Consider the following 25,392-nt stretch of genomic DNA (forward strand, 5'->3'; position numbering starts at 1 on the left):
TTCTATGATTCTCTGAGGTTAAGTGAAGTTGGTCAGTCACCGATTCTACTACTTGCTCCCCTATCTCTCCCGACTATAGCTAGTGCCCAGGCTGGTAGCAGCTCCCAAATGAGGAATACTACCCCTCCGTCCGTCCCCCTACCTTGCCATTGTACAGGCAGGGGCAGGGCATTCAAGAGGGCTGAGGGGAGAGCAGAGCTGGCCGAGGAGCCCGCTGTGTGAAGCCAGTTGCACAGGCAGCGGAGTCAGTGGCATGCGGCAGGTGGCGCCTGAGAGCCACGCTGGACTGCGACTGGCGACTCCCTCCCAGTGGGCTCGCACATGGCACGCGCCTCTGTGAAAAGCCGCGCGCCGCTCCGGGTCAGCTCACTTGTGCCGGGAGAGCCTCAGCGGGAGGAGCGGCCCGTGAGTCTCCGGCTGCTGCTGCTGGCGCTCCAAAGCTCCGCCGCCTCCCCCTCCCAGCCCCGAGTCCGATGCAGCCTCAGTGCCGCCCAGCGGGTACGCGCCGAGGAGGCATGCCAAGGAGCGGGGCGGCGGCAGCGGCACTGCCCTCTGCCTGCACCCCTCACCCTTACTGCTGCGCGGGCAGAGGGGGCGAGAAACCAGGCACCAGAAGCTGCGTCTGCTTTTAAGAGGCGTTTCCCCCTCTTCCCCGCGGGATCCTGCTCCCCAGCCTCCCGCCCTCCCCGTCCCATCCACTATGATGCTTCAGCTTGGGACTTTGCACCCCTGTTCCTGTGCATGGCTCCATTGCGTGCCGGAGGAGAACTCGGTACCGTCAGAGCCCTAATTAGGAAGGATGACTTCGGGGGATGAGCACAGCCTCAGGAGCGGCGAGGAGGAGAGCCAGCTGCAGCTGACTTGCTGAGGAGGGTGTGATCCCCAGGCTGGCTGTGGGGGTCCCCCAGACTTCAGCCCACCTCCCCCGCTCTGTCAGGATCTGCGGTCCGGGTCCGGAAGATCCCCGCCTTGTATCAGCGCAGCAGCAGCAGCACATCGTGGCCAACTTGCTGGGAGAGAGCAGCCCCTGGACTGGGTTTCGGGGCTCCTCCCTCTCTGTGAGGCGCTGCTGTCCGGGCTGAGGAGCCCCTCCTCCCACTGCCTGAACCCAGCGGCAGCAGAGCCAGGGGCTGACTTGCTGGGGAGCGGGCAGAGCCCGGGCTGGCTTTGGGGTCCCCTCGTCTGCTGCCGGGGCGGCCGCGGGCAGGGAGGTTGGACTTGGGCTGCCACCATGTCTAAGGCGGCGGACAGCGGCGGGGCGGCCCCAGCCGAGGACCTGTCCAAGGTGTCCGACGAGGAGCTGCTGAAGTGGAGCAAGGAGGAGCTGATCCGCAGCCTGCGCAGGGCCGAGGCGGAGAAGATGAGCGCGATGCTGGACCACAGCAACCTCATCCGGGAGGTGAACCGCCGCCTGCAGCTCCACCTCGGCGAGATCCGCGGCCTCAAGGTGAGGGGCGGGGGCAGAGGGGGCCGCTGCCGCCTGGCACTGGGCAGGGCCCCTGCGCCTAGCCCGCTTCAGGTGCGCTGCTGGAAGGGTTTGGCTGCGGGGCTGAGCCCGCTGCCCCTGTGGTCTGTTGGGCTGTTCTGTGCTTGGAGCAAATAAAATTTGGCAAGAGTCTCCTGGTGGTATTTTGCGGGAAGGTTTGGAGAAGAGAAGCACAGATTCCCCATGAGGTTAGGGGGATGGGGAATGATGAATGTGTCTCTCTCCCCCACATCCCTGGACTGGCAGAGGGCCTTCCGTGGGTTCAGGGATCTGCCCTTTCAAACAGAGGGGGGATTTCCTATCTGCATGTGCATCATCCAGGGACAATTCCCCTACCTACCCAAATGTTTTTACTCAGTCATTATATAGGTAAATTCTCACGGAGGGTTGATAGGTGTTTGGACAGAGTAAAACCTGAATAAGGATGCCTGGATTCAGCCCACAATGAATAGGAGTTGCTTCTTTAAAAAAATCACTCAACTTTTATCTCCTCCCTAGAGTGTGCAGGAAACAGAAATGGCAAACTGTGTGCAGGGTGTAGAACGAGTATATGGTGCAATGTACATCAAAAACTTTTTTTGTGGTGATGGGTACCTTTGATTCTTTGAATTCTTGCCCTCAAAACGTATAGATTTCAGAAGATTTAAATGTTCTCATTTCAAGTGAAAGGATAAAATATACGATGCTGGATAGATTAAAAGATTGTTTTTAAGATTGTCTGACTGTCGTGTTAATTCTATTGCTGTCTTAAGATTGTTTCTTACTTTATCAAAAAAGCTTCTCACCAGGCTTCTGGGAAGCCTTGATGATTTTCAGTGTGCAGCACATAGTATTTATGCTTTCCAATCCTGGGACAGATTGTTGGAAACCTCTCTGATTTTGGGTTCACCAATACCATGCTTTGATTTCTTTAGTGAGAGCATGTCCTCTGATTAAACACTAATATTTTTCTGATTCCCTCCTTTAATTTTTTTTAAAAGCCAATTGCAGTTGAAACTCTTCTGAAGCAAGATGTTTTAACAAAATCTATGAGTTGGGCATATCTTCAGAGAGTTTCCACTTTTTGACGTGCTGTTTCTGTTTTAAGACCTGATCCAACCATTCTAAATGGAATATTTCCATTGACTTCAATGGGAGGCAGATCAGGCCTGTAATTATTTATTCCTAAATGTTTTAATGTTTTCTGGGTGAGAGGCATAATCACTCATGGATGCTCACCCTGCCTTTGAGAACTGCGGCTGTGTCATAGCTACAGCTATGATGTAACATGCCAAAGCTGTTATATGGAACAAAAATTTACTCCAGTTGGGATTTATATAGTTTATATAGCTCACAAACACTTTCCATCCTGTTGCTCTGAGGGATGAAATTCTTAGGGAGTTCATTAACTGAATTGAAACTGAGGGGTTATGAGGGGGTCATGAGAAGAGACACATAGGGAGAGGTATGGACTTATGAAATATTATCTGGGGAAGTTCTTGTCTGACAAAGTAGAGCAGATGCATACAGTTAGCCCATATTATGTACTTTGGTTAAGAAAAACCTCTTCTAATGCGCTAGAAATGGGTGATTGATAATGGTGTAGAATAAAACAGAAAATCAGTGAGAGAGAGAAGACTTCATTCCCCTCCTCATATGTCCTGCTCTGCAAAGCATGACTAGACCTGTTTCCACTTTGGCGGTAAATGACATCTGTTTGCACTTCAGGAGGTGCTGGGGTCCCATCTGATGATACAATTATCTTAGTTAAAATAAAGCTAAGGTTCTAAATTACAAAAGCAATGCAAGGAAATGCAGAGTTTACGCTGTTACTCTCTCTGCTGCTCTCTCCCTTGGTATTGCAGGGGTGTGGTTAGAGTGTATGGGCTTATATACCAGGTAAGTTTAATTAAGAAACCACATTGGAATGTGATAGGGAATGAGTGATAAGTTACTATCTTAACTCTGACTTCCTAAGCGATACTTTTATTTCCCCTTTTTTCTTCATATTTTTGAACTGGGACTTGAAAATGAATTTTCTTCTAATAATTCATAGGCCTGCTTTGTAATGTTTTAAGTATCCATTGTAGATGTTATTCATTACAGAAGCCTTATTCTCTCTTTAAAAGCTTGAGCTTAGTTTCAGAAGGCTACATGGTTGTGATTTTCTAAGGTGTTTAAGGGAGTTAGGTGCCTACTCTCCACTGAATTTCAATGGGATTTGGGCACCTAGCTTCTACATCTTCCTTTGAAAATCTGAGCTTGTATAAACATTGTTGAATAAACATCCTTCTTTGCTACTAGGAAACAAAAAGAAAAAGGATTTTCCCTAATGCTAAAACATCATATGTGTAATTCATCTCTGTATTTCAAATAATACAGAAGAAAGGAAGAAAAGGGAAGTATAGGAAATGTATTTAAAGTGTGAGCATTTACAAAATAAATATGTGTCACAAATACACAGAATGTTACAAAAGCATTAAAAGGTGGAAAAGAATACCCTGAGTTGCAAATGATGAATATAATCACAGGCCAGATTATTAAAACTAGGAACAACCATAACAAATGCTTTTGCATCATGTCCTGCTATAGCAATATGGCCGTTATGTTCTTATGTTTTTGAATCTTTTTATTTTAGAGCATGAATGTTTAGTAGTTAGAGAAGGGCATGGGGTATGTATTTCTTAGTCTTCTTTGAACTGAGACTATTAAGAGTTATTTATAGGAAATGATTTCATTTCAGAATGGCTGAACCAGTCTGGACTAAATCAAACCTGATCAGATTCTTTTGTCCAAAATTGGAATCAAACCAAATGAAACCCCAAACTCTTTTGCGCTCTGAAAAGTATGGTTTTATATATATAAACCTTCCTTCAATCATCTATCGATCTATCTAGATATCTAGATATAGATTAGATATAATAAAATCAAAGTATAATCATATATATAATCATTAGTGCCTCTACACTTCCTGTTATTCAGCAATAATACAAAAGAGGACATTTCATGATAGTGGAAATCTTCTGAGAGAAGCTATGATAAATATATTTTTTCTATCCTGTTTGATATTAAAAGGTTATAGATGAGTTTTGGTTAAAAAATTGAACTTTTCACACCACATCTGAAATTAACGTCTGAACCTTTGAGATTCATTCAGTGAGATGTTTAGTTTTGTGCTGCCTAATGTCTTTGTTTTACAGAAACATCATGCAGTCATATTAGGCCAATCGTACTTGCAAAATTGATTGACGTATGCTGATTGGAGCAGGATGGGGAAGTTAGATGACATGTCTATAACAGCTCTGCTAATCGGCTTATGTAATGTTAACATTAGAATGAATGTTAATTTTTAGACATGTCTCTCTAATTATTTTCTTTCTTTTAAAGGATATCAATCAGAAGTTGCAAGAAGATAACCAAGAACTGAGAGACCTTTGCTGTTTTCTGGATGATGATAGGCAGAAAGGCAAGAAGGTATCACGAGAGTGGCAGAGATTGGGCAGGTACAGTGCTGGGGTTATGCACAAAGAGGTTGCCTTATATTTACAGAAACTGAAAGACTTGGAAGTGAGACAAGAAGAAGTGGCTAAAGAAAACATGGAACTGAAAGAACTATGTGTTTTGCTGGATGAAGAGAAAAGTGGTGGAGCAGGGAGCAGGAGTTCCATTGACAGCCAAATCAGCCTCTGCCAGCTAAATGCAACAAGTACTTACATACGAGATGTTGGTGATGGGAGCAGCACCTCTAGCACTGGAAGTACGGACAGTCCAGACCATCATAAACACCATCCAAATACTAGTCCTGAACATCTCCAAAAAAGTAGGGGTGAGGGAAGCCCAGAGCATCAAAAACATAGGAGTGTTAGCCCAGAACATCTCCAAAAACCTAAGAGTTCTGGAAGTCCCGACCACCAGAAGCATCTAAAAGGACCAAGTCCAGAACATCATAAAAATGTTGGCAAAGGTAGTCCTGAACAGCAAAAGCACACCAGTAGTAGTCCAGAAACTCTTCCAAAGCACATTTTAAGTAGTAGCCCTGAACATTTTCAAAAACATAGGCCTAGTAGTAGCCCAGAGCATCAAAAGCACAGCAGTGGCAGCCCCGAGCATCTTCAAAAACACACATTGAGTGGAAGCACAGAACATCTCCAGAAAGTGAGGGGGACAAGCCCTGAGCATCTCAAACAACATTATGGGGGGAGTCCAGAGCATCTCAAACATCTCAGTGGAGGCAGCAGAGAAGGTACCCTAAGAAGACAAGTAGCAGATGATATGTTACCTCATCACAGGAGTGTATACAATGGAATGAATGGTGGGTCAATATATTTACTGAAACCACATTTACAAAGACTACTGAAGTCGATGTAAGATTATACCAGCCACTTTTGAAAAGAACAATTACATGTAATGATAAAGCCAATAAGAGCTAGATATTATTATTATTATTTCATTATGAAGTGAGGCAGGCATAATGTAGCCATTCAGACATCCATCGGCCATTAGACTTAATAGATAAGTAAGGGATAATGCAACCATGTCACTTAAGTGTGTAAATGTCATGTCTGTGACAGATTAACAATTCTAGGCCCTGATCCTACAATGATAGTTATATAGACAGACCCTTATACCTATGTGGAATTACATTGAAGTCAGCTATTAGATAATAACAACTTCTGGTTAGGTCTGATGCTGACTGGATGTGAGCCACCTATTTAAAGTTGAAAGCTTCCCCATCTCAGTGCCAGTTTCCTGCGCCACCCGTCTTCTAGTTAAAAGATGAATCAGATAGCTTCCTGAAGGCCGTTACTTGGCCATAGGCCCCTACAGTGTCCCAAACCCTATAGTTGGTATATATCTATTAATGAATTGAAAATAAAATGAACAGGATTAGAGAGAATTTTAAGTATTTTTTTCCTGCTCTTTAGTGTTCCAATTCCGGAAGCACATGCTTAAGTATCTTTCTGAATTGAGCCCTTGGTATTTTGGCAGGAAAAAAACACTATGGAAGCATCCTATAGAAATTAATAGACTACAATACCTTTTAAAATCAACCTATAGAACTCAATAAAATAGTCTATCTCTGTTGTAGAATATTTATAGAATGGATGAAAAACCCACCTATAAATTCTATAGATCTTTCCAGTAATTTCCATAGAATCTGCTTGATTTAATTCCTTTTACATTCTATATGATGTTTTCATAAGGGAGGGCCTGAGTCTTAGTTATGCAGTTATAAAACTCATTCCTCACCTCTTCTTACTCTGATTTGGAGTAGGGCATCCTACAACTCTGCCGACAATGGAAATTTTGCCTGAGTAAGGGGCTGAGGATAGGGTTTATAGGCCCCAGCTCTGAAAGGCCAGAGCCCTGCACCTGCATGGAGCCCATTGACTAAAATGGAACTCTGCACTGGCATAAAGGTCTTCCTGTGTGGATCTGCTTATAGGATCAAGGCCATAATGAATTACATGCCTGGGTTGCAATCCTCATCAGCTTGTGACAGTGCTCCCTCAAGTCAATCCATTTATAAATAATGCATGCCTTACAAGAGGGTTTCGTTTATGAGATGACCTACTCCTCAGGCCTGTGGACTGGCTTATTCCTAGTGAAGTGTGGATTCACAACACCACCAAACCCTGAAGGATGGTTAAAATATGGAGATTTCCAATTAATTTTTAAAACAATTAATTAAAGTAAATATTTGAAAAATGAGAATTTAGATTTAAAGATATAGACATTTAAAAAACTTCTTATGCTTTATTAAAGTATATTTCCTTTTTCATTCAGTTTATTTCATTTAAAATGAATGAAAAACATTGAACCTCATAATATTTTAATGTAGTGATACATTTTCAAAGGACCTCCTTATTTGCAACCACGTTATTCATGAATCTATCCACTTTGATACCTTAAATCATTTCTTAGCACACCCAAATATATATTTGCATGCTTGCAGACATAGATGCAGGTTTTCTGTGTGCAAATGGCCATGCTAACTAATATTCTAAATACAAATAATCAGATCCCTTGAAAATTTGGCCATGTTATTTCTAATGAAACTAGAGAAGTTGCAGGTTTAAACCTGAAGTGATTGGCATCTCTTGAGTAAAGTATTCCAGCTTTCCACAATTTGGACTGAAGTCATAATGAGCTGAAGGGAGGAGCCAGTAATTTGGGAGTCTCTCTGTTCACTATTGAGCTGGATCAGACTTTACGTCCAAATGCTCCTTGAATCCTGCCCATTATCTAATCACGTTAGTGGAGGCCTTTGGGTGCTCAAGGGCCTTCACTGTACTTTTCCTTTGTTTTTGTATAATATGACTTAAGCGTGAGTTAAGTAAGGTAATTGTGAGGTTCACGTTTGAAGTTAGAGTCTGACCCTGGGGCCATTGAAATCAATGTCAAAGCTCCTAATGACTTCAGTAGTGCAGGATTAAACCCTCTATAAGTTAAAATTTAGGTAACTTTTCTGCTTCCGAACTATACTGTAACTGTTTTGTCAATTACTCTAAAAAAATTGCAAGATAGACATTGGTAATAAAGAACTACATTTTCATAAGTGGCCTGTAAATCTGTGTTTGCATAATTCTATGCATACTGGTACATGTGCAAAAAGCCTGCACATTTGAGTGCAGATTAGAGAATTGTGAATTAGATTACCCAGTATTTGAGTGCAAACTCAGGTTTTACATGTGCAAAGATGATGCAATTTACAAGCATGAATGTAGAGGGCCCTTGTGAAAACTTGCCCCAAAACATAGTGGAATAGAATAAAAATAATGCTATAATCACTGCATTAAAAAAAATCAAACTTGTTATAGGTACTTGGGATCCTGTGTGGGTTAGATAAAAATCTAGATAAATTTCCATCTCAGTACAAGACAGCATGTGTTTGATCAAATATCAATGTATAGTGTTCATTTTATGAGGTACTGGCAATCTCATTGCGATATTATTTGTGACTATCATTTGTTTGACCAATAGGAATAAAATGTTCATGTTAGGGTATGATGAATAGAAAGGTTTAAAATCAATGGAAAGATACCCATTGACTGCAGTAGGCTTTGGATCGGGCTGTAATTCTGCCTGATGCCAAACCATCCTGTGAGGTGCAATGGTCTCTCAGTTCTTACTGACTTCAGCGGGAGGTGAGGTTAGTTAGTGCTTTGCAAGATTGAGCCCTATGTAGGGCTAAAAATTGTGTGTGTGTGTGAGAGAGAGAGAGAGAGAGTAAAATTTGGTATGCATATTACTCTAACATTAACATTTTGTGGAATTTTTCTGCAGTGGGGACATGAACATCATTATTTCTGTAAAAACACAAAAGAGAAAAATCCTAACATACACACAAATGTTTGTTCCTTATTACAGTTGCGTTGCTTGCTTTGGATGTTGTTAATCTTTCACATTTATACTACAAACTTTGTCTAAGATTTCTAATTTGGCAGTTTCAAATAACATGGGCCTGAAGCAACATAGCAGATTATGGTCATGTCACTCTTATGTGACAGTTACCAGCCTGAACACAAAATGAGTTGTTTTTTTGTGGATATAAATCCATTTCCAATTTATAAATTGTGAAAAAATAGAAAATGCTTAGAATTAGAGGTGCTCCTTTTTTTGCTGAACATTATTTTGAAAAAATCGTATTATGCAGACTTGAAATGGACTAATTGCTCTTGGTATTTGGAAAGCACTTTTGTAAACAATCAACACATTTCTAGTAAAATGAAAGCTCCTATAGGTACTTTTCTTGCTGTCCAAAATTCTGCTGTCATTAATACTTGCATCACCTCTGATAGAGCAGTATAGTTAGCAGCACAGTTATGATGGCAGAATTTTGCCCTACTATATGTGTTATAATAAATACAAAAGGTATAAAAATAGCTTAAGAGTTTGATTGAAACCGACAAACACTGTGGAGTTAAGGCTGTTTTAGTAGGCTATTATAGGGGTAGCTGAATTGTATCATATTAAGTAAATATGCTGCAGTGTGTGGAATGGTATGTGTTGTAATACTTAAGGCCTAGTTTTCTCTCAGATGCATGCTTAGGGCTCCCACTGAAGTTAGTGGGAGCTGCTTGCACCTGAGAGCAGTATTTGTAGGCACAATTGGATAAGTAAAGGATGTTGGGTGTCAGCTTTAAGTTTAAATTTCTGTTTCCCCCCTCTTTATGCCAGAAGTATGATTGCATTTTGATATGTTTTTCATGTATTAATTTTCAAATTCTAATGATAATATTGTAAACGTTTTAAAAAAGTAGAAGATAGGAAAATGTTCTATACATTCCACTGAAATGGGTCCCCTCATCTGCTCAAAAGTTTTGTGTGCTTAAATGCTCTGCTAAATTGGGGCCAGAGAGTAGAAATTGGCCCAGTGTTTGTAACTGAAAACCAGGGCCGCCCAGAGTATTCGGAGGGCCTGGGGCAAAGCAATTTCGGGGGCCCCTTCCATTAAAAAAAAGTTGCAATACTATAGAATACTATATTCTCGTGGGGGCCCCTGTGGGGCCCGGGCAAATTGCCCCACTTGCCCCCACCTCTGGGCAGCTCTGCCAAAACATATACTTCATCTTAAGGATGTTAACCGAATACAACATATGTTGTAACAGTTAATAATATTTTACAGTGATCAGTCTTAAAGTGTTCTGCTTAATGAGCACAGAACTATTTGGGGATAAGAAGACTGCAGAAATTATAGGACAAAATAGCAATGGTAAAATAAGTTTTACAGTAAACATTTATGGAATCTAGAAATAAGGTATGACAATCTTTAACTCTGACATAAGTATAGGTATTGTATATGTTCCTCTATATAAATTAATATGCTTTGGGAGCTAGTAGTTTGAGTTGTTTTTTATTCTAAATGGTTTATTGTAAATCTCCCATTTTCTGAATCTGTTTTAGTCTGGACTTTGATTTTTGTGCTTTTAGAGCTGCCTCTTGCTTCCTGTTGAGGTTATTAATGAGCCGAAGTAAAAGTGCTGACTAGCACTAACTGGTACATACTGCTGGAAGTATGGGAACTCATGTACAGAACAAGTGCAGCAGTATTTCTCTCAAGCAAAAATATTTGTAGGTTAAATGGACACACATCTTAAATTATGAACAATTACTGTTATAAATATGTTGCTTTTTAAGGAAAGACAGTGCATAGCAGAACATACTGCTTGTATGTGAATGAGCACAGAAGAAATTGCTCTGTGTCTTCAGGGAGAAAAGGTTGAATGGCAATACTGCAACTGATTTAATTGTTGTCTGGTGGTAGTATGCAATGGCCAAAGAACAAAGCAATGGCATATGTTCTTGTGCAGGTTTATTTAAGGTAAAGTAACCCCCTTTAAAAAATCAAAGTTTTATCAGAGTCAGCACTCAGTGCTATTTAAGATGCAACAATTATTTTCCTATACTGACAATAGGTAATCATTTTGGTGTCTTAAATACTATGGTGTGGTAACTTGTTGGTAAATGCAGCCTTTTTAATGGAAACCACTGTACTCCTGTCAGTAGGGGGTCTAATCTAGCATTACTTACTCAGGCAGGTAACCCTTACTCTTGCGAATAGTTTTGTTGACATCAATGGGACTATTTGGATGGTTCACATGAGTAGGAGTTTCAGGATCAATCCAGTTTGACAGAACTTCTACTTGTCTACTTGTATGACGAGATAACTGGCTCTGTGGATGAGGGGAAAGCAGTGGACGTGTTATTCCTTGTTTTTAGCAAAGTTTTTGATACGGTCTCCCACAGTATTCTTGCCAGCAAGTTAAAGAAGTATGGGCTGGATGAATGGACTATAAGGTGGATAGAAAGCTGGCTAGATTGTCGGGCTCAACAGGTAGTGATCAATGGCTCCATGTCTAGTTGGCAGCCAGTATCAAGCGGAGTGCCCCAAGGGTCCGTCCTGGGGCCGGTTTTGTTCAATATCTTCATTAATGATGTGGAGGATGGCGTGGATTGCACCCTCAGCAAGTTTGCAGATGACACAAAACTGGGAGGAGTGGTAGATATGCTGGAGGGTAGGGATAGGCTACAGAGGGACCTAGACAAATTGGAGGATTGGTCCAAAAGAAATCTGATGAGGTTCAACAAGGAGAAGTGCAGAGTCCTGCACTTAGGACGGAAGAATCCCATGTACTGCTACAGACTAGGGACTCAGTGGCTAGGCAGCAATTCTGCAGAAAAGGACCTAGGGGTTACAGTGGACGAGAAGCTGGATATGAGTCAACAGTGTGCCCTTGTTGCCAAAAAGACTAACAGCATTTTGGACTGTATAAGTAGGGGCATTGCCAGCAGATCAAGGGACATGATCATTCCCCTCTATTCGGCATTGGTGAGGCCTCATCTGGAATACTGTATCCAGTTTTGGGCCCCACACTACAAGAACGATGTGGAAAAATTGGAAAGAGTCCAGCGGAGGGCAACAGAAATGATTAGGGGGCTGGAGCACATGACTTATGAGGAGAGGCTGAGGGGACTGGGATTATTTAGTCTGCAGAAGAGAAGATTGAGGGAGGATTTGATAGCTGCTTTCAACTACCTGAAAGGGGGTTCCAAAGAGGATGGATCTAGACTGTTCTGAGTGGTACCAGATGACAGAACAGGGAGTAATGGTCTCAAGTTGCAGTGGGGAAGTATATGGGTATCTACATGACTAGAATATGTTGAATTTGTTATAACAACAAAAACATTTTTGTGGGCTAGTGTGGTTAATGCTGGAGGTGCAGTTTGTAATATGAAGATTATGGAGCTTTTGGTTAGCTTCATGTTACTGGAAAATTTGTGTGTGAACACTTTGGAGAGAATTGTAAGTACTGCCTTACATATTGTTAACCACACTGGAAATATTTTATTTATGCTTTAAATGTTTTAGTATCTGGTGAATCATCTTTCCAAAAATGACTCCATATCTTAATAAGAGCACTAATGTTGGTTTATAAAGCGGTCTAATCTAGTTTAAACAGTTGTCTGTATGTACTGGCACATCACCACTGTGATTACTAAAAGTTTAAAGATTGAACTGGGAATCATACAATAGCTGATACAACAATGCACATAAAAGTGGGAATCGCTACAAATGATTGCATTTAACAGCCCTCCATCCTTACAGCAGTGTAGGTAAGAGCAGACAACAATGAAAAATGCACATTGCATGAATGCGCTATGTCCAGGCTGTATGCCTGTATTTCTGAAATGCTAGTAACCTTTTCTGAAAGGGTTCAGCTAAAAGTTCAGCACTATGCAAGAGGCACAAAATAAAGTGTGTAAACTTTTAAGACAGGCTTTACTGTAAGCTAACGAGAAATACCCATTTTAAGCCAACATTGGCCAAATTCCAAAGTTTATTGTTTAAGTTGGATAGTCACGCAAAGAAAAAATTTGGTGAGATTTTCATAAGCACTCATTGGCGACCTAACTCTGCTCCCATTGAAATCAATGTCAGTTTTATCATTGACTTCAGTGGAAGCAGAGTTAGGCCTACAGAATGATGTTCTAAGGAGATGTGGCCATGTGGCCATGGTATTTTGGCTCAGCCAGCAATAATTCTTGTGTTGGGCCTTTGGAATAGCCCATGTCTGAATGCGTGCAATACACTTTCTCCATGCACACTGTGGCCTTATTTGTTAGGCTAGTATGGAAGAGGGCCCAGACCTCTCCCCTGGCCCTTCTTGTTCCCTTCAGGAGTATAGCAGTGGCAGCACTACACTGTCCTTGTGTTCAGGGAATGTAAGGGATTGGATTTTGGCTGATTCCTGTGGGACATAAAGGGTCGGAGAAAGCTTATTGCACCTGTCTCTGTGCACCTTTGCACACCCACACAGGGCCAGCACAGTCTGGATTGACCTACATCAAGCCTGTTTGCCATCAGTTTTCGCATCTCCGTTTCATATGTATGGTAGTTGTGCTCATGACTGGTGGCAGAAATTGCACCAATTCAGGTTTTCTGTGATTTAAATAAACAGTAACCCTTTTAATTTGAGCATCAGACCTAGGGAATTGTTCTGTAAGTGCTGTAATGATTCCTGTCTGGGAATAAGAGAACAGTGGGCTCTGCAGTGTTACAGTATGTCTTAACCATACCTTTTAAGATCATGTAAAAATTTAATCTTGAGATTTATATTAAGGTTTATTAATGTTATACACTCCTCTCTCTCTGCTTCTGTCTTTCTGTCTCTTCCTTATATGTTTAAAAAGTGACAAGTATGTTTGGGTGCATTAATAAAGAAGGAATATGGTAAAACACATAATATAAATAAATGGATATGAAGCAATGGCATGTTCTCACATGGAATATTGTGCTTAATTTTGGTTCTCGTACCTTGAGGAGGTTACAGCAGAGATGGGAAGCTTCAGGGCAGGACAACAAAGATGGTGGGGGAGGGGAGGGGAGGGGAAGAAGAACTTACATAGGAGGAGAGACTGCAAAAAGCTAGGATTAATTGGCTTTGAAAGGAAAAGAGTTGAGGGGACTTACCAATATTGAGGTAGATAAAATTACAAAGAGTATAGGAAAAGATTTTCAAAAGGCACAAATTGGAGTTAGGTGTCCAATCTTCATGGACTTCTAATTGGTGGTAGGCCTTTAACTGCCCTTTATGTCTTTGTAAACCTTCCCCAGAGTGAAAACAAACACTCCTCCTGTTGTGAACTGCCCCTCACTGTGAGATGCCAGGTCACTCAGTGAAGTGAATGGCAGGAGAGCATAAACCACATAAAATGAACCTTCCATTAAAGGAAATGCCACTTCATGCAGCGTGTAATCAGCCTCACCACAGGAGTTCACAGAGTGTAATACCTTAGCTGGATTTAAAAGGGGGCGAGTGACCAGCCATTATACGTGTTGTTATGCATGTTAAAATAGGGGTAGTTACACTTTGTGATTCAGGGCATCATGATGCTGATTGTCTCAGGCATCAGGAAAGAAATCTGCTCTTCCTCCATGTACAGCACTGTACAATTGGCTGGGGGTCTGATCCACTCCCATTGAACTCAATGGAAATTCTTGGGAGTTGGCTTGGCACCCAGGTGTCAGATGGATTTATTGAAATTTCTCTGAAAACACAGACATGAGACCAATACTTGTTAGCCCGGTTGTCTGACTGGTGTGACAAATCCTATATCCTAGAAATCTTATTATCTAAGCCCTGTTTGGTCCCATGCATACTGCATCCTTCAAGAGATCCACGGACTACCCTGTATGTGATGGGGAAATGCCACCTAAGCAATATTTACAAACAATCTAAGGGCTCCACCAGTTCAACAGGAAAGGTTATCAGGAGGGGAACTAAAAAAACAGGTGCTTGTGTATCTGGAGAATGGAGTTTAGCAAATGGTAAACCTAGTATATCTCATGAGTAAAAGGCCAGTAACATCTGCTAGAGCCAAAGGTGTCCATGAGAATTCCTAGGTCCTGAGGACATTAATATTTGAAACCCCTTTAACCTTATACAAATGTTTTTCCTCCACTCTTCCTCTTCTTTTTCTTCTGCTTCTCTCCCATCCCTTTCTGCTTTCCTATGTGTCCCTGTCAGGCCTCCTTCCTCACTCCTTCTCACCTGTTGCTGTGCTGAATAAAAGTTAAAAAATATTTTGCCATCTGCTTTTTCTTGATGGGCTACTTCAACAGTAGTCCTGTCCTGTAGCAATACAGCCACTCTGGTCTCTGCTTTTGCATGTGTTTTGTTCCTCACTATGAACTATTACTGTGTCCAGCAGCTGCTGCAAAGGCCCAGTGGCACCAAAGTGGAATCACTGATTATTAGAATGAGTGGGAATCACATCAAGGAAATAGGAGATAACTCTACTGCAGGAAAGTTATCTGGCACTTTTAAAAGTATGCTTTATTTGAATTAACTTTCATGACTGGTGGACCCTCTGAGTCATTGTCACTTTCCCCAGGTGGGTCTGGCTAGACCTAGGCATGTTGCAATTATACAGAGGTATCTGCGCAGTCCTATCAATTCCAGACCAGCAAGTGCCCTGATGTTCCCAGTGTTTGACTTTTGCAGAACAGAATCTAACAGCTGTGCCAGATTGTCTGGGTCATTTGAGGTGTGTGACTACCCAACTCATTTCAAGTATATATTAGAACTTAAATGAGGTTTGAAGACAGACTTCCAGAGGTGAAAAGCTAGCATATTAAATCACTGTGCCATGTTTAGTAGCACCTTTACACTTAGGCAATCCAATTCTCATTCAAATCCACTGACTTTGCTGGGATGACACTTGGGATGCATTTGAGCTATAGTTTCTTAATTGATTTTTATGTTATATTTTGATTTCAGATTAGTGACTAGGAGGTTGTTTCAGCACCCATTGAAGTCTATGGAAAGGATCATTGATTTCAGTGGGAACCATCAGGAGCTTGGAGGATCTCAGAATGTTTGTCTACCTGAAGTATGCAGTAATATTTTGAGGCTGGGAGGGAAGGTCTGCCACAGCTCTTGAACTCTTAACTCAGTCCTTTATTCAAAGGAGGCTCCTGTTGATTTCAGAACTGGGTCTTATGCATCACGTTAAACTGAATTCTGGGTTTCTGTATTGCAATATTGTTGCAATGTAAAACATGCTCTTTAGATATATTTTGGTGATTAAATTGTCAGACTGTTTGAGGTCTGGCTGTTTTAATGCAGATCAGTAATATTATCATAATTCTTCATAAGTGGTGCTTGCTTAACCTCTTCAGATTTATAATGCACATTAATCAAAAAGCCTCTTTTCTTTCCTTCTGCGTATGCTAACAGAATATTTCTTACTGCCCTGTTGAAATAATAGAGCCTTAAAAGAATGGCTGCCAGATGTAATAGGTCCTGGAGTAGAATGGGTTAACAATGAGTAATGAGGAGCCCAAGTGGTCAGGTAAAGTGGAAATGAAAATACCGGCAGCCTGCGTTTACCATTCAAATGTAGAAATCATGCTGTACAGATGCTTTCTGGTGTTATATGGTGTTTAGGGATTCCAAGAATATATCTGTTTAGTGAGGTGTAATAAAACTGTGCATGCCTAGTTTTCATTGCTAGAGTGATTTTGTTTATTGGTTTTAGAGCTAGCAAGCATTGCCTTAATTACTGAGCCAGAGAACTGCTAGGCTGAATTTAGTTCTTTCATGTCACATACAACGATTTTTTTCCCTACCAAGAGAGCATTCAGCATTATGTTCAATTAGTGGTCTTGAAATAAACATTGTCCAGGTGGTGCTACTTGAATAGTTATAGTGTAGTCTCCATGAAGAGAATCAACTTGGAACTCAAGTTGCTCAATTTCTGAACGCTGCTGCTTTTTCCAGAGAGTAGTACATCTTCAAAATGCCATGTTCTAACTGTCACAGGATCAAAACTGATCCATGCTATGATGGGTCTGTGTGCAACCTTGCAATCTTGTATTTTAAGACTGTAGGAAGGTATATTTTCTAACCTTCAATATTTTTTTCTTTCTGAAGGTGCTTTGGAGTTTGGAGTCTCAAATGGAAAAAGGGTAAAATGCTGCACAATGGCATTTTGGGAAAATATTTTTGATAGGATGAGACTCCTTAATCTCTTAAACCACAGTTAGCACAATTCATTGCCACAAGATACCATTAAGACTAAGAGCTTAGTATGAATAAAAAGAGGATTTGCCATTTCTTGGGATTTTGACAACATATAGAGCTACAATAGTAGAGATGAAAACAAACAAACAAAAACTTTAAGGGTTTTGGAAGAAACCAAACCCTCCTGCTGGAGGGCATAAGCCAACCTCTGCTAATGGAGGTTTGGAGGAAACTTCACGGTGGGCCTGTTATTCCATGACGGCCTACTACAGGGTATCTTGCATCTTCCTTTAACATAGCTGGTATTGGTCACTGTTTGAGACAGACTATAGGACTAGATAGATTCACAATGGAAATTCCTGTGTTTTTAGGTTACAGTTTTTGAAAAACGGCTCTTTCTTTTACCATACCTACATGCATGTTTGTGATTTGTCTACACACTGGTTTTCTGGCTGTGGCCACTAGATCACTGATGCTAGAGCCCTCTATTACAAAGGTAAAAGCATTTGTAAGTTATCCAGCAGTGATGATTTGGTTACTTATAGATACTTCTGGGGGAATTTTGCACCAAAAAATTAAAAATTCTTCACCAAAAATTAAAAATTCTGTGCACAATATTTTAAAATTCTGCAAATTTGATTTGTCAAAATAACACTATATAATCATTCCAGTTTCAAAATTATTTTGATAATTTATTTCAGAATACCAGTCAGCAAGTATGTCTGTAACAATACAGACACACACAAAAAAAATCCCCCAGGAATAGTTAAAGAAACCCCTACGACAACCCAGTTCCTGTTTCTCTGCCCCCTCTCCTGCAGAATCCAGTCATGGAGTGCCCCCCAGCCCAGACACCCGTACCCCTGACCCCCAGAGCCCAGAGGTAGAAACTGCCTGATGCTGGGTCCTGGGCTTGTATGGAGTTTCCTCCATGCCATCTCCTTCCTTCAGGTCGTGCTTAGTACTGCAGCTGCCCAGAACCCTCCAGCTCCGTCTCCCCCTCCCTGGCAGTGTCTTTTATTTGTGAGCTGGGCTCTGCTGGATTCAGTGGCCTCTAGTGGCAGCCAGCAGTTCTGTAGTCCATTTCGGGGGGAGTGGAGCGGGAGGGGAGGAAAGGAATTTCTGCATGCACAACATTAATTTCTGCTCAAATTCTGCTTCGCACAGTGGCACAGAATTCGCCGAGGAGTACTTGTAGATCAGTCCAGATTCTTTTAGATTTTCCAGGCATTTTTTTGATCAAGGAACTTAAAAATAGTAAAATAGTAAAAAATAGTAAAAACCCATCCCCCAAACAAAACACAACCCTCTCTGCACCCTTTGTGCTGCTGCATGGCCTTTCTTTGATGTAAGTTCAGTTGTGATCACATTTGCAGACAGTCTCAAAACTGGAGCAGTAGCATTTACACCAGGGGACAGAACCAAACCACAAAGAAACCTGGAACTTAGAGCAATGAGGGTTGAAAGGCAATGAGGTACATTTCAGTAGTAATAAAGGTAGAGTGTATTCCCAGGAAATTAATAGGGGAAAGATGGGGGAAGAGACTTAGTCAAGTAGCTGTATCAATCCCATTAAAATTAAGAACATAAGAACATAAAAATGGCCATACTGGGTCAGACCAAAGGTCCGTCCAGCCCAGTATCCTGTCTACGGACAGTGGCCAATGCCACGTGCCCCAGAGGGAGTGAACCTAACAAGTAATGATCAAGTGATCTCTCTCCTGTCATCCATCTCCACCCTCTGACAAACAGAGGCTACGGACACCATTCCTTACCCATCCTGGCTAATAGCCATTAATGGATTTAACCTCCATGAATTTATCTAGTTCTCTTTTAAACCCTGTTATAATCCTAGCCTTCACAACCTCCTCAGGCAAGGAGTTCCACAGGTTGACTGTGTGCTGTGTGAAGAAGAACTTCCTTTTATTTGTTTCAAACCTGTTGCCCATTTATTTCATTTGGTGGCCCCTAGTTCTTATATTATGGGAACAAGTAAATAACTTTTCCTTATTCACTTTCTCCACACCACTCATGATTTTATATACCTCTATCATATCCACCCTTAGTCTCCTCTTTTCCAAGCTGAAAAGTCCTAGCCTCTTTAATCTCTCCTCATATGGGACCCGTTCCAAACCCCTAATCATTTTAGTTGCCCTTCTCTGAACCTTTTCTAATGCCAGTATATCTTTTTTGAGATGAGGAGACCACATCTGTATGCAGTATTCAAGATGTGGGTGTACCATGGATTTATATAAGGGTAATAAGATATTCTCTGTCTTATTCTCTATCCCTTTTTTAATGATTCCTAAGATCCTGTTTGCTTTTTTGACCGCCGCTGCACACTGAATGGACTTCTTCAGAGAACTATCCACCATGACTCCAAGATGTCTTTCTGGATTAGTTGTAGCTAAATTAGCCCCCATCATATTGTATGTATAGTTGGGGTTATTTTTTCCAATATGCATTACTTTACATTTATCCACATTAAATTTCATTTGCCATTTTGTTGCCCAATCACTTAGTTTTGTGAGATCTTTTTGAAGTTCTTCACAATCTGCTTTGGTCTTAGCAGTTTAGTATCATCTGCAAACTTTGCCACCTCACTGTTTACCCCTTTCTCCAGATCATTTATGAATAAGTTGAATAGGATTGGTCCTAGGACTGACCCTTGGGGAACACCACTAGTTACCCCTCTCCATTCTGAAAATTTACCATTTATTCCTACTCTTTGTTCCCTGTCTTTTAACCAGTTCTCAATCCATGAAAGGATCTTCCCTCTTATCCCATGACAATTTAATTTATGTAAGAGCCTTTGGTGAGGGACCTTGTCAGAGGCTTTCTAAGTACACTGTGTCCACTGGATCCTCCTTGTCCACATATTTGTTGACCCCCTTCAAAGAACTCTAATAGATTAGTAAGACATGATTTCCCTTTACAGAAACCATGTTGACTTTTGCCCAACAATTTATGTTCTTCTATATGTCTGACAATTTTATTCTTTACTATTGTTTCAACTAATTTGCCCGGTACTGACGTTAGACTTACCGGTCTATAATTGCCGGGATCACCTCTAGAGCCCTTTTTAAATACTGGCGTTACATTAGCTATCTTCCAGTCATTGGGTACAGAAGCTGATTTAAAGGACAGGTTACAAACCATAGTTAATAGTTCCGCAATTTCACATTTGAGTTCTTTCAGAACTCTTGGGTGAATGCCATCTGGTCCCGGTGACTTGTTACTGTTAATTCCAAAACCTCCTCTAGTGACACTTCAATCTGTGACAATTCCTCAGATTTGTCACCCAGAAAGGACGGCTCAGGTTTGGGAATCTCCCTAACATCCTCAGCCGTGAAGACTGAAGCAAAGAATTCATTTAGTTTTTCCGCAATGACTTTATCGTCTGTAAGTACTCCTTTTGTATCTCGATCGTCCAGGGGCCCCACTGGTTGTGTAGCAGGCTTCCTGCTTCTGATGTACTTAAAAAACATTTTGTGATTACCTTTTGAGTTTTTGGCTAGCTGTTCTTCAAATTAGTTTGTTTAAATCTTGTATCTATATTGATATTACTTTTTGAGGTAACTAAGCAAAATAGTAGCCTCCAAGAAGATGTGAGATCTGGATTGGAGGTGTGCCCACTAGGTTATTTTGATCTCAAGATGTAGTCTACTATATGAAAAAGTTTGTAAACATTTGGATAGCAATTGGTCTTTTATTTTGTCTCAATAGCAACTTGAAGGGGACGGGATAGCTCAGAGGTTTGAGCATTGGCCTGTTAAACCCAGGATTGTGAGTTCAATCCTTGAGGGGGCCATTTAGGGATCTGGGGCAAAAATCTGTCTGGAGATTGGTCCTGCTTTGAGCAGGGAGTTGGACTAGATGATCTCCTGAGGTTCCTTCTAACCCTGATATTCTATGATTCTAACTCTGTGAAGTTCAAAAGCTTGTCCCTTCTACCAGCAGAAGTTGGTCTAATAAAAGATCTTCTCCGAATGCTTGCTCATATCGATTCCAATTAGGTGTGCGTGCACGATCGTCGGAAGATTTTTACCCTAGCAACTCTCGGTGGGTCGGCTGAGGCGCCCCCTGGAGTGGCGCCGTTATGGCGCCCGATATATGCCCCTGCCGACCCGGCGCCCCCTCAGTTCCTTCTTACCGCCCGTGACGGTCGTTGGAACTGTGGAGAGCTGCGTAGTGGACCTCCACATCCCTAGCGTTCCTCGTTCTATTGCTAGTTCCTTAATGTAGTTGTAATTAGTTTAGTAGTTAGCAAGTTTATAAGTTAGTAAATTTAGTGTATATAGTTGTAGATAAGTTGAGGATTCGGGGTTTATCCCCGTTCCTCTCACCCGGTACCGGGGCTCATGCCCAAGGCTCCAGGCTTTAAGCCTTGCACGGCTTGCCTCAAGCCTATGCCTATTGGAGACCCCCACGACTCCTGTCTGAAGTGCCTGGGGGAAGCTCATCAGCCTGACAAGTGCCGTATCTGTAAGGCTTTCAAGCCTAGGACGAAAAAGGAGCGGGATTTCAGATTAAAACAGCTCCTGATGGAAGCGGTACTTAGCCCAGTGCCCCTGGCACCGCACGCAGATCAGGCACCATTGGTCCGCAGCACGCCTCTGGCACCGGAGCGTCCCAGTCCTAGTAAGGCCCACCAAGCCCAAGGTGGTCCCTCAGGTGCCTCTCGCTCAGCTCATTTGGAGCCTAGGGTTCCTGAGGCAACGGTTAGCCATCCTCCCCGGATACAGTCAGAGACAATGGCTTTACCACCTGAGCAGGCCGATGTCCCTCCAGTCGTGGACCTTGGACAACTGGACCCGCCCCAGCCTGACCTTCCCCAGGACCCACTGGTCCAGGGACTGTCGTCCTCATCTTCGCCTGACGAGGCTGTGGCAGGCACGTCCTCCTCTGGCCCTCCATCCAGGACCTCCTTCGTAGGGTGGCACAGAACATGAATCTGCAGGTGGAGGAGGTGGCAGAGATTGAGGACCCAGTTGTGGACATCTTGTCAGCTGATGCCCCCACCCGGGTAGCTTTGCCCTTTATTAAATCTATCCAGGCCAATGCCAATACTATCTGGCAGTCCCTGGCGTCCATCCCTCCCACAGCACGGGGGGTGGAAAGAAAATACATGGTGCCAGCCAAAGACTACAAGTACTTGTATGTGCACCCCCAACCTTGCTCCCTCGTGGTACAATCCGTAAACGAGCAGGAAAGACGTGGCCAGCAAGCGCCCGCCCCTAAATCCAAGGACGCCAGGCGCCTGGATTTATTCGGGCGTAAGATTTACTCCTGTGGTGGACTACAGCTCAGGGTATCTAACCAGCAAGCCCTCCTGAGCCGGTATAATTATAACACCTGGAACTCGATGGGGAAATTCAAAGAGCTGGTTCCCCAAGAGTCCAAGGAAGAGTTCGGAGCCTTGCTCGAAGAGGGCAAGAAGGTGGCAAGGACATCTCTGCAGGCGTCTTTAGACGCAGCGGACTCGGCTGCTAGAACTCTACCCTCAGGGGTGGCCATGCGACGTATTTCCTGGCTACAAGTGTCCGGCCTCCCACCGGAACTGCAGCAGACTATACAGGACCTTCCCTTTGAAGGACAAGGTCTCTTCTCGGAAAAGACTGATCCCAGACTGCAAAGTTTGAAGGATAGCCGGGCCACCATGCGCTCATTGGGTATGCATACCCCAGTGACACAACGTAGGCCCTTCCAGCCCCAATCGCAGTGCACTTACCCCAACCCTCGACCGCGACAAGACCCTCCTAGAAGGTGTGGTCGCGGCACTAGGAGGCGTCAACCTGGTCCGCAGTCAGGCCAGAATCAGGGCCACCCGAGACCACCAGCGGGGCCCAGACAAAACTTTTGAAGCCGCGCTCGAGGACGGAGCACCAGTCTCCTCCCAGGATCCTTCCCTACCTTTCTCCAACCGCCTCTCCTTTTTCCTCCCTGCGTGGTCCCACATAACATCAGATTGCTGGGTCCTTCGCACGGTGAAAACAGGATACCATCTTCAGTTTGTTTCGCCCCCCCCTTCCCACCCTCCCTCCCCGTCCCTCTTCAGGGACCCTTCTCACGAGCAACTCCTCTTGCAGGAGGTACAAACACTCCTGTCTGTTGGAGCGGTGGAAGAGTACCAAAGGACTTGAGGGACAGGGGGTTTTACTCCCGCTACTTCCTAATCCCCAAGGTAAAGGGGGGGCTTCGGCCCATCCTAGATCTACGCGGACTCAACAAATTCATGGTAAATTTGAAGTTCCGCATGGTCACCCTGGGAACCATTATCCCATCCCTGGATCCTGGAGACTGGTACGCCGCCCTCGACATGAAGGACCCGTACTTCCACATAGCGATTTACCCGCCGCAAAGGCGTTTCCTTCGCTTTGTGGTTGGACACCAACATTTCCAATTTGCTGTCCTCCCCTTCGGCCTGACCACAGCGCCAAGGGTCTTCACAAAATGTATGGCCGTCATAGCGGCCTGGCTCTGCAGACATCAGGTCCAAGTGTTTCCATACCTCGACGACTGGCTCATTCGGGGTCAGTCCGAGCTACAGGTGCGGTCTCACGTTCGCTTCGTCATCACCTGCTTCAGGCAGCTGGGCCTGCTGCTCAACACCCAAAAGTCCACTTTGGAGCCGACCCAAAGACTAGACTTCATTGGGGCAGTCCTGGACTCGAATCTCGCCAAGGCTTGCCTTCCACAGACCCGCTTTCAGTCCATGATGACCATTATCCACGGCCTCCAAAGCTTCCCAACCTCGACAGCACACACGTGCCTCGGTCTTCTGGGCCACATGGCCTCGTGCACCTTCGTGACCAAACATGGCAGACTACGCCTCCGCCCGCTTCAGATCTGGCTCTCGTCAGTGTACCGTCTAGGCCGGGACAGTTTGGACACAGTACTCACGGTGCCTACGAAGGTATTGTCCTCTCTGAGTTGGTGGCTAAATCCCAACCATGTTTGCGGGGGCACACCATTCCATGCCCCGCAACCTTCTCTAGTCCTCACCACGGACGCGTCCTCCTTGGGCTGGGGCGCTCACCTCCCGGACCTTCGCACTCAAGGCCTCTGGTCCGCACAGGAAATATCCCTCCACATCAACGTCCAGGAACTGAGGGCAGTGCGCCTGGCGTGTCAGGTATTCTGCGAACACCTGCAAGGCCATTGTGTCGCTGTCTTCACAGACAACACAACGGCCATGTTTTACATCAACAAGCAAGGCGGAGCACGGTCGTCCCTACTATGCCAGGAAGCCATTCGCCTCTGGGAGTTCTGCATAGCCCAATCAATCGACCTGGTGGCGTCATTTCTCCCAGGAGTCCAGAACACCTTGGCAGATCGCCTCAGCAGGTCCTTTATGACTCACGAGTGGTCAATACGTCCAGACGTCATTCATTCCATTTTCCGGAGGTGGGGGTTTCCCCACATAGACCTCTTCGCCTCCCGTGAGAATCGGAAGTGCCAAGTGTTCTGCTCTCTCCAGGGACGCTCCCCGGGCTCCCTGTCAGACGCCTTCCTGATACCGTGGGAAGACCAGCTGCTCTACGCCTTCCCTCCGTTTCCGTTGGTCCACAAGGTCCTTCTGAAGTTACGCAGGGACAAGGCCCGCCTAATCTTGGTCGCACCAGCGTGGCCCAGACAACATTGGTACACCACACTCCTCGATCTGTCGGTGACCAAGCCAATTCCTCTCCCATTGTGGCCAGACCTGATCACGCAGGATCACGGCAGGTTATGCCATCCGAACCTGCAGTCCCTTCATCTCACAGCATGGATGCTGCATGGCTGACACAATCTGAGCTGCGCTGCTCCAGTTTGGTGCAGCAAGTCCTATTAGGAAGCAGAAAGCCCTCCACTAGGTCCACATACCTAGCCAAGTGGAAACGCTTTTCCTGCTGGTGTGCCCTGAAGGATGCTGTCCCCCTACAGGTTCCAATATCTACCATCCTAGATTACCTCTTGTCACTCAAACAACAAGGTCTAGCGGTATCATCCATCAAGGTACACCTGGCAGCGATTTCAGCTTTTCACCCGGGCAAAAATGGCCGCTCGATTTTCTCCAATCCCATGGTCAACCGGTTCCGCAAGGGTTTGGAACGGCTGTATCTGCAAATCCGTCATCCGACCCCTATGTGGGACCTCAACCTCGTCCTCTCTAGACTCATGGGTCCCCCCTTCGAGCTGATGGCCACCTGCTCCCTTCTGTACCTTTCCTGGAAAACAGCTTTCCTCATCGCTATCACATCAGCAAGACGAGTATCGGAGCTTCGAGTTCTTACATCGGATCCACCATACACGGTGTTCCATAAGGACAAGGTACAGCTGCGACCACACCCCGCCTTCCTCCCTAAGGTGGTGTCTGCCTTCCATGTCAACCAAGACATCTTCCTTCTGGTCTTC

General features: G+C 43.8%; 1 protein-coding gene across 3 annotated transcripts in view; it reads left to right on the plus strand.

The window, feature by feature from the left end:
* Positions 1 to 1,231: 1,231 nt before the first annotated feature.
* Positions 1,232 to 25,392, plus strand: part of CCDC85A (coiled-coil domain containing 85A) — a 176,168-nt gene continuing 152,007 nt past the window's right edge. For all 3 annotated transcript variants that reach the window (XM_065401841.1, XM_065401842.1, XM_065401844.1), the window contains exons 1-2: positions 1,232 to 1,447; positions 4,853 to 5,777. In XM_065401841.1, the coding sequence (XP_065257913.1) occupies positions 1,232 to 1,447; positions 4,853 to 5,777 (1,141 nt within the window). The remainder of the gene's footprint in view (positions 1,448 to 4,852; positions 5,778 to 25,392) is intronic.

This window comes from Emys orbicularis, chromosome 3 (assembly GCF_028017835.1).
Source record: "Emys orbicularis isolate rEmyOrb1 chromosome 3, rEmyOrb1.hap1, whole genome shotgun sequence".
NCBI classification, from domain to species: domain Eukaryota; kingdom Metazoa; phylum Chordata; order Testudines; family Emydidae; genus Emys; species Emys orbicularis.